This window comes from Pomacea canaliculata, linkage group LG7 (assembly GCF_003073045.1).
Source record: "Pomacea canaliculata isolate SZHN2017 linkage group LG7, ASM307304v1, whole genome shotgun sequence".
NCBI classification, from domain to species: Eukaryota; Metazoa; Mollusca; class Gastropoda; order Architaenioglossa; family Ampullariidae; genus Pomacea; species Pomacea canaliculata.
The window spans coordinates 9,504,053-9,513,806 of NC_037596.1; the positions used below are offsets into that span (position 1 = coordinate 9,504,053).

General features: G+C 36.8%; 1 protein-coding gene across 3 annotated transcripts in view; it reads left to right on the forward strand.

Moving 5' to 3' along the window:
- LOC112567956 overlaps nt 1–9,067 on the forward strand; it is a 28,799-nt gene extending 19,732 nt beyond the window's left edge. For 2 of the 3 annotated variants that reach the window (XM_025244910.1, XM_025244909.1), the window contains 5 exons: nt 4,643–4,758; nt 5,249–5,480; nt 7,452–7,484; nt 7,714–7,746; nt 8,425–9,067. In XM_025244910.1, the coding sequence (XP_025100695.1) occupies nt 4,643–4,758; nt 5,249–5,480; nt 7,452–7,484; nt 7,714–7,746; nt 8,425–8,519 (509 nt within the window). In that variant the 3' untranslated portion in view covers nt 8,520–9,067. The other variant, XM_025244912.1, reaches the window with a different exon arrangement.
- The last annotated feature ends 687 nt before the right edge of the window (nt 9,068–9,754 follow it).

Below are 9,754 nucleotides of genomic sequence, written 5' to 3' on the forward strand. Positions count from 1 at the left end.
TCAAATGGCTACATGGCTCACGGTAGATTGGACACCTAACTCATCAATGCATGTTTTTATCGAAGTATAGATTTTTCAAATATGCGGTTAGTAAGTAAACGCTGAACATGCTGTTCAGACAGAGGTTTGCCTCGCTGCCTAAGCCCACACACAGCTTTACTTGCATGGAATCATATTACTCGCACACACTGCCTGTTCTTCAGTCTATGTTGATTCTCTACATAAAACCAGTATCAAGATATAAAAACACTAGAATTGTTATATAACCTTTTCCTCAATTACAGTATGCAGATGGATAGTTTGGTTCTGTAAAGTATGTGTTTTAGGTTCGCAGAAGGAAAAGAGCTTTCAGTGAGCTAGAGCTTTGGGCAGAGTGTTTGATGCGGACTGAATGGAAACAGTACAATAGTGCACTACACATTGCCTTAGAAGTGGCTAATATAATAAGTAACACGTTTTCATGAGATCGCATGATTTCATGGGACACATCAATAAAACCATGGTCAGGTTGGAGATTTTGCATACAATGTATTTTGACATTATAATGCATACACTGGCGATATATCTCTCCTCTTGGAAGTTGAATGTATCGCCCGGCGAGGTAGGTAGATAGACGCGTGGGGACTGCTATGCCGGCAGTCAGTGCAATGTACCCGACTACAGGGAAAGAACGCACGTTGACCTAGCCTGCAATAAATACTTTCAACACCGACAATGCTGGAGGTCTGAGAGCTGAGTGAACACGTTCATTGCGTCCTGCACAACACAGTCCTGATCATGGATGCAGGTATGTGACACACAAGTGTATTAAAGTATATTAATAACTGACAGAATAATTGGTATGTTTAGAGTTACTTATTGACTGGTACTTATTTATATTTTTATGAATTTATAATATTAAATAAATGTGATTTTTGCAAATAACTGGGATGTAGGAGGGAGCGTGAAGAATAGTCTATATGGATTTTAAATACACTCATTGTAATCATACACGCTGTAGTTTTTGGGTAAGGGGTCACAGCCCGATCGGGTGAAAGGGTGGTTTAGCTTTGCTCAATCAACATATTTGTTCTCATTTATTGTTGTACACCAGACTAGGTCTTGTGATGATGATCAAATAAACATCATTGTTAAACATTCTTTTTCCAGGGTATGCTACAATCATAATTTGTGGCGACAGAGTGCAAACCACATCAGCTCAGGGAGTGTAAGAAGGTAAGCAGCTGAATATTCATGTTTCATACCTGTAAAGTTTGTGTGGAAGCTGGATGTGAGCTTGTGTCAATGCTGGCACTCAACAATATACACATAATTTAACATGTACATAGTGAATGTATTTACACTCAAAAGTCATAATCACACATTGAAACAAAACAAAGAAATGTGATAAGTTTACAGTCTATCTGAAGAGATAAAGTGCAGAAAGAACCAGCAAATGGTCAGTAGTGAATAATTTCAAAATATTGCTTGGATTTTGCGAGTGACGAGGGAAAACTCAGAGTGCATGAGGTATCCCTGACAAAATCTGACACCGTGCTATAACCACAGGTTGGTCAAGTACTTGTATAAAGAAATGGTTATTTATTTAAATAAGAATGTTGAATGTTGTTATTCTTGCAATTCGATAGACGGATTGCAAAAAATTGATAGTTTCCATTTCTTTGTCACACATTGTAGGTCTAGATTAATCCAACACAAATAAATATAGTACAATGCTATAAGTGAGATGTTGCAGTCATTCTTGCAAGACTGAAATTTTCTGCATGTTAAACACTAAAAGTTTGTGATAACATAACTTTCTTGGAATCTTATGAATATATCAGGAAATCTAATTGCACTTCAGCGAAGGCGAATCATTATACATCATTTTTTGTGCTCGCCCGAGAGTTTTCAAGTCCCTATATCGTTGGCAAGCTGTCTACGTCAACACCATATGTCCATGACAACAGAAAGAGGTCAATAAAGAGATGAAAAGCAACAATCACGAACACAATATTTAAGAACAAACGCAGAGTGTACTACGGCAGGAAAATACAGGACTTACAATGATAGAGAACTCGAACTGGAATCTGCTCTGAAGCTAAGAAAAGAAAGATAGAGAAAAGAGATGAAATGATAATTAAACTTGCAGTACTGCCAGTGTATGCATTTTGTATATTGGAGTGGATGTGCATGCAGTAAATTTTTTAAATTATGTCTTGATCTTAGAATGTGCATCTGTTAATCTATGTTAAATGTGGGTGTATAGTTGTTTTGTGTTTTTTTTATCTCGTCTAGAAATAAAGATGTCATAAGCAACAAAGTTTTCTCATGGTTTTTCTTGTCTGTGCTTGTAGTATTAGTAGTGCTATATTCTGTGTCACCCTCCTGACCTCGTTTTCTTTACTGGTGTGTGAGAAATGCAATCAGCCAATTTGCAGGAAACTTCCCCCAGCAGTAACTCTTGCCTCTCCTGTGCTTGCATATTGTATCTCCTATCTAAAGGTTTTGCATCTGCACCAGATGTTATCATCGTGCATACCATTATCGATCAGTAGGCATTCTTCGGTTCGTTATTACTGTTGCAGAGCTAGAAACGCTGAACAAAATATCAAAGCAAATTGTAAATGTAATAGAACATCTCATCCATCCCCTTAATTCTAAAATGAGATATTAAGTGATATATCCAACAGATTTGTCAGAAGTATACCACAATATTCAAAAAGCAATGTTCACAACATGGCGCGATTAATTATACGCACCTTGCACAGGATGGTGAAAACGAGCCGAGAAGGCGAACGTGGAACAAATATAGGCTAATAGACTAGATAATGTGACTCCACTATGCAGGTTGTACATACATGTATATATGAAGCAGCATCGAGTGTATATGGTACCTCCTTCTTATCAAACATTTGTGTATAGTCCTGCTTTTTATTATTTGTGCAGACATGCTTTCTAAAGACTGCACACTAGTGACGCGTAACTTGTGTCAAAAACTAGCAACTGTCACTTAATGGATGTATTTTAATTTTTTTCAGTTCTCGAGATCGTGACTCGGTAATAATCCGGCCAGCCGTTCTTTGAGAGACGCTTGCGTAGATCACAGCACATCACAGCACACTATACCACACAACATTCTGAAAGCACCGTTGCATAACAATGAAGGGGAAGACACAGCTTTCAATGTAGGTGTTCATTGCGGCCCGCCGATTTGTAATCAATAATCCGCTTGTACGTCATCGACAATCTCCAGGATGTCATTAATGATCGAAATCTTAATCGTCGATAGCGGGGCTAAATCATCCCATGAATCGATGGCATTAGTTCAGATCACAAAATATTCTGTTTCTGCGAAGATTTTGTCGCTTCATACAACATAAAGTATGCCAGCCAATGCGAGGCTCACGCGAGTTATAGGCGGGGGGGTCGCCACCCGCTCTACATGTTTATGGGTGGTAATCAACCTTCGACTAAAACTGCAGCTGAAAAGCGCGACTACATTTGCTGCACTAAAGGCTGGAGACTCTTGCGATCCCTTAACTTTCCCTGGCGGCGAGATGTAATTATCGTAACACAGAATATGCACAGCACAAGTACTAACACAAAAATGTTTGCAAGCTGTGTATTTAGCAATTTTTTGTTTGTTTTGCAGGTGGACTAGCTGAAATGCAGGTAGTTCCAAGTACTCTGCGCTTGAGCGGTACTAATCAGACCGTTACACTTACTTGTAGCATTCCAAGTACAGCTACTGTCCATTCTGTGTATGTTATGACAATGTCACGATTCACAAGTTCCAAGCCTTACCAAGAACAGACCTTGGCTTTAGCTGATGTCTTCTCTCCACAGGCAAGATTAGTTTCAGCTTCCGAAGGGGGTCTTCCAGCTAATTCAGCAACAGTTTCAGGTGGTTTTACTCAGAAATCAATTCAGGTGATTCTCTTGAAACCAGACTGCAATGATGCTGGGATGTATCACTGTTCTGTTAGCTATGATATTGGCACCTCTACTAAACCAGTTCCAAAGACTCTAGATGACTATCAGAATCTGACAGTCACAGGTAAGTTGATTTTCTTCCATCTTTTACTTCCTGTAAGGAATACTTACAGCAATTGTTTACTATCTTTGAGATTTAATAATTCAGCACTAAATATCAGTGATCTCTCTAAAAGGCAAAGATGATATCAGAACACACTTAAAATGTGGGTAGCAGCCTTGGCCCAATCCTGTTGGTCAGGCAAATGCTTGTACACTCACACATAGCAGCTGCTATCACACTGGACTCAGAATTTCACAGTCATGGCTGCTTATTTTCTTTTTATAATTATTTTTTTAAAATTATTATTATTTACTGAATGTTAACTGTCACAATCAAATATTGTTGATTATATTATACCACACTTTAAAAAATAGATGTAAAAACTTGGCCAGATCCTGCTATTTCGAGTTTAAAATCTTAACAGTGAAGACATAATAGTGATCTACAAAATAATTTAATAATCAATCAAACATACTACACAAAAGAGGAAGGTTTTTTAATGAGTGGTTTTGAAGCAAAAGCATAATTGTTAACAATCTCTTGTAAAAAATTTAGTAAAGTGGGAAAACGCTCTGCAAATAAACTTCATCATCAGTAGAATTCTTCATTTTTTCATTGTTTCAGTTCCACCTAGCAACATCACTATGTCAGTTTCTCCTGACAATGAAATCAACGTAGCCAACACGACTGTGGAATTGTTATGTAATGCGATTATTGGCATTAACATTCAAGGAGCAAAGGTATTTGGTAATTCTTATAAATAAGATAAGTAAAAAAAAATGTTTTAACACACTTTTATTTGAAATCCACTAAAAAGGGTAAAATTATTTTTTCTTTAGGTTTCAGGATTTTCTTTAATACAATTTAAAACTTAAAATTATGAGAGTCACTGATGATAAGATTTTTAATAGTTAACGAGAATGTCCTCACAATTTTACATTTTATATGTATTAAAGCTTGCACCATGTCTGAAAGGTTCTGGGAATAGGCAGGTGAATGATGAAATTGGTAAAGGGTGATAGGGAAATAAAAGAAGGGGGACAACACGAGCCATTGAAGTCATAAGTGCTGGGATCTCATGCATCATTGTCATTTAGGTCTTCTAAATTTCTTCTATTCTAACAACGGGATTTTTCTTAGTAAAACAGTACTACTGAGTGTTATAGCGAAGGTAAGTCCTCCTTTACTTTATCAGCTCTTATAACTCAGAATATTTCTATAACTCTGCAGTGGACGTGGGAGTACAATGATAAGATTGATGGATGGAGAACATACACACAGGACAGCGACATCAGAATGGACACACCTACCCTAGTGCCAGGCACGTGTTACTATCGTCAGGTCTGCTATTTAACACTCGTCCTTGCACTTGCCGACTCCGAGAGAGAATACAAGTGTACAGTGGAGAACGATGGTGACAAAGACTCGGCCTCTCTCACTCTTGGGATAGTCAATGAAGATGGTAAGTTAACAGAAATGCCCGTAATCATTGGTTATATTAATATCCATACTGACTTATTTTTTTCTGTTCAATATGTCATCTTTGAAACAGGAAATATATATATCTTATTTATATAGCGCATAATCACGCTTACGAAGGAACATGCGTCTCAAAAGACCGGTAACCATAGTGAGGTTGCTCTGGTGACAGGGAAAGTAAGCATACGGTCCTCAGATGAAGATCGTATATAGCTGTCTGGCTGGGATATTGGGAAAGAGAATTTCATAGAAATAAATAATCAGGCCAGGTACCAGCGAAGAAATTAAAACACAGCACGGACAGTTTGTACTGGATGCCAGAACGGACGGGACGCCAGGGTAGACAACGAAGGAGAGAGGGTGGTGTGGTCCCGTGTCCTGGCTCTAAGCACCAGACGTGCAGCAGAGTTCTGTACTTTCTGGAGTTTGTGAAGAAGGTATACTGAGCATCCTGAAACTTAGATTTATATAGACCTTCCCACCAAACTATGCATTTTCTACATACAGTGGAACCTCGGTTAACGAACTTAATCCGTTCTGGAAAGCTGTTCGTTAACCGAAATGTTCGTTATCCGAAACAATTTTTTCCATAAGAAATAAAGAAAATAGATTTAATTGGTTCCCAGCCCCTGTTGACTCGCTATTTGAAAGTTACAGGCTGTATATATATATAGGTATTTGTTTTAATGAGAACAGTTGTAATGCAATATAAATGGAGTTAAATAAACATAAAAACATTAAAGAAAGCATTTACACAGAAAACTTGCCGTTTTGACGGCGTGGTTGGAAACAGGTGTGGGGAGGAAGGGGTGGAACTACTGCTTTGAATCCCCTCTCCATGAGCACACGTGACATTATAAAATCGGGGGAGACTTCCCTTTTCTGTAGCTTTGAGGTTGAAGAAAAAAACTTGTCCAGTGTCTGCTTCTTCTGCCTTTTTTTGTAAAACTCTTCGGTAATACGACATCACATATCCGACAGACGCATGCCACCTTCATACTTTGAAATCATTTCCTTTTTCAATTCATTTGTTGGCCGCGTCCTTGTCATTACCTCACTACTATTAATTGCTCTTAATCTTCTTTGGAGCCATGATTGAGGATTATCTTATTAAAATAAAGCACAACAATCACTAAATAAGAAGGATGCGCACAGGTAAGGAACGACTGATCGTAACTGTCTCGAGCGCGAATGATTACATGCTGGTCGGTCACGTGAGGTTCACGTGGCTGTTCGTTATCCGAAATTTTGTTCGCTATCGGAGACAAATTTTTAACGAAATTTTTGTTCGTTATCCGAAATTTTGTTCGCTATCCGAGACAAATTTTTAGCGAAATTTTTGTTCGTTAACCGAAAAATTCGCTATCCGAGGCGTTCGCTAACCGAGGTTCCACTGTAAAAGAATGTTGAAAACTGGTTTTCTACATTGCCACAGGTATTTTCAAGAAGATACAAAACGTTTTCTAAGATACATATTTCTCTGATCACTGGCATTTCTTTTGAACTTGTTCCTAGTGCATCCTCGCGTTAACTGAATTAATACTGCACATCTGAATATAAATGTCGTATGTTTTGCATATTGAATGTACAATTTATTTTTAATCCCCATTGTTTTTTTTCTACATTTAGCCTTTTAAATCACTTCATGAATGAACTGTACTTGAATGAAGTGGTGGTAGTAAAATTCTAACTGAAGAAGAAACGTCAACAGCTTGTCAACCCAGGCAATGTCGGGTACCTCGGCTAGTACAGTATAGTTATTAAATAATGAAAGTTCTGCACTGAGTATTAGTCTGTTGAATTTGACTTTAGTTATACAAAAGCTCTACACACCAATAGCTTACAACAGTTGTTTGTTGTTTTTTTTTTAGAGGGAAATAGGGTTTTCTGTTTCTGTTTAATGACTAGCGTAAAAAGTTAATATTTTTTAAAGTTTTCTGTTTTGTTATTTTAGGCAATGCACCAATCCAAACTTCATCAACTCAGAGTAAGTTGTTCTGAATGGGTGATTTTTTTCCATTTCACAGAATTAACTTCTAAGCCATACTGGTTATGGTAAGAAAAGTAAGGCAGATAATGTATCATTTAGCTGGTTGTACATATAATTTGCTCTGTTATGACACTCGAATAGTAAGTGAATTTTTAAAGAGATGTTTTTCTTTTTGCCTAGCGTCTACCGTGACAATTTTAAATAGCTTTCTTTTTTGTTTTTTCAGGCCATACACTAACACCAGTTTCACCAACTGAGAGTAAGTGGTTTTGATTGGCTAAAATTGCTACCAGTTTGCAAACCCGAATAACATGTAAGCCTTAGTGGTAGACAGGTAGAGGGATAGCAAGGCAATGTATCGATTACGTGTAAAAAAGTTCTATATATTTAATTTTCTATGTGATGTCTTCATGCTGATCTCCACTTGTATTAAAAGAATCCCGTGTAGTTGCTGATTATGAATAGGGAATTATACATTGTTAAACACCACATAAAAGCAGTTTGTTTTGTCATGAAAAGGCCATGCTGTTCGAGAAATGGAATTTCATGTTGTTCAAGGGTAAACATCGACATGCAGCAGTCGATATATTTAAAATATTTTAAAGCAGGCTACATCACAAGTGTGCAGTGTGTGTGATTTGTGATTTTAATTGTATTTAATTATAATTAATGAAATTAACAGTTTCATTATCTCTAAAACTAATTGTAGTTCTTTATTGGTGATCCATCTACAGTTGACAAACTCTGCGGACACAAAGGCATACAAATTTTGCCTTGTGGGTTTTTTTCCCCCATCCCAAATTCTGAGGCAGCTACAGCCTCTGGTCTAAAAGTGGAAGATTTTACCAATTATTATTTTGAGATGTACTATTTCATTTTTTTAAATGTTTATTATGATCATGATCATTTGTGTATTCAAATTTATTTTAATTTCCAGACTACAGCTCAACCGCTGGTACCATGTTTGACAACACGATTCTCTGCCTTGTTACTTCTGTATGTCTGATGGTGTTGATACAAACTGGACCCTAAAAACCTGTACTTTACAACGGACACCTATTCGACGACTTGAATTCCACGAAACTGCACCAATGTCTTTACTCGACATGCTAACTTGTATATAACATATCGTTAAATTCTTATCCACATTCACACAAATACACACATTAACACATAAAAACAGATAAAACCATATTTACAGGGTGGGGTTTATTCCCCATTGAGAATAAGCTGCGATTTCTATAGAGCCCGCTTTCTTATTGACATCTATGCTCCTTTGAAGTGTAGTCCTGAAAAGGCATGCAACCTTTAAAGATGCTATTTGCATAACTGAATATCTTAAAATAATAACATTACCTTTTTTTGCTATATAATGTATATTTCTCTTATACTTGTTCTTTTTTGTTTGACAGAATATTTGAATAGTTCTCACTGCAAATGTTTGTAATGATTGTTTCTAATTTAAGGTCAGAAGGCAAAAAAGTGAATAAAATAATTATAATTATTTAGCATCCATGAGCACACACACCTGGCGCTTAATTTCGATTTTTATGGTATTATGTTAATTGTCCTGTTTTAAATAATAATAATGATGAAATAAAGAAACAACAAAAACCACTCTTTTTTACATGAAATAAAGAAACGAGTCTTAGGCTATAATTATTGTGGAGAAGAGTTTCTAGGGAGAGTAGAAAGGTTGTCAGGGACTGTGAAGAGAATAGAATGTAGGTGGATGTGAGCTCCGTGATTAAACATTATTTGGAATCATTCGACAACGACATCAGGATAAACTATGGGAGATCATCAATGTCCTGACACCGAAATGGAATTTAAATATTTCTTTGTGCTATATGCCTCGTGAGTTCATATATATATATATAAGACAAGCGAAAATATATCAACCTTATCATGTCTGATGTTCCATAACAACAGTACAACGTTTGGTCAATTCAGATAAAAATATTGATAAAACCCATCCCTTGCATTATTTAAGACACTTTTCCCTTGCCGCCCATATATCCGCATATTTGTCCCCATGCTGTATTTCGAAAACTACGAGGAACAGCAGTTTCAAATAAACATTTTTGGAATCTACAGGTCATTTTCTCCCTAAATGTGTCAGAAAAATTAAAATAATTACTTCAAATCCTTAGGGTCCTCAAAGGGTTAAATAAGGCGCACTTGAAGACGGAGATATACATCCGCTTCTTCTACGAAATCATGTCACTTTTAAATAACATGGACGGAGTTTTCGCCGCAGAAAACCG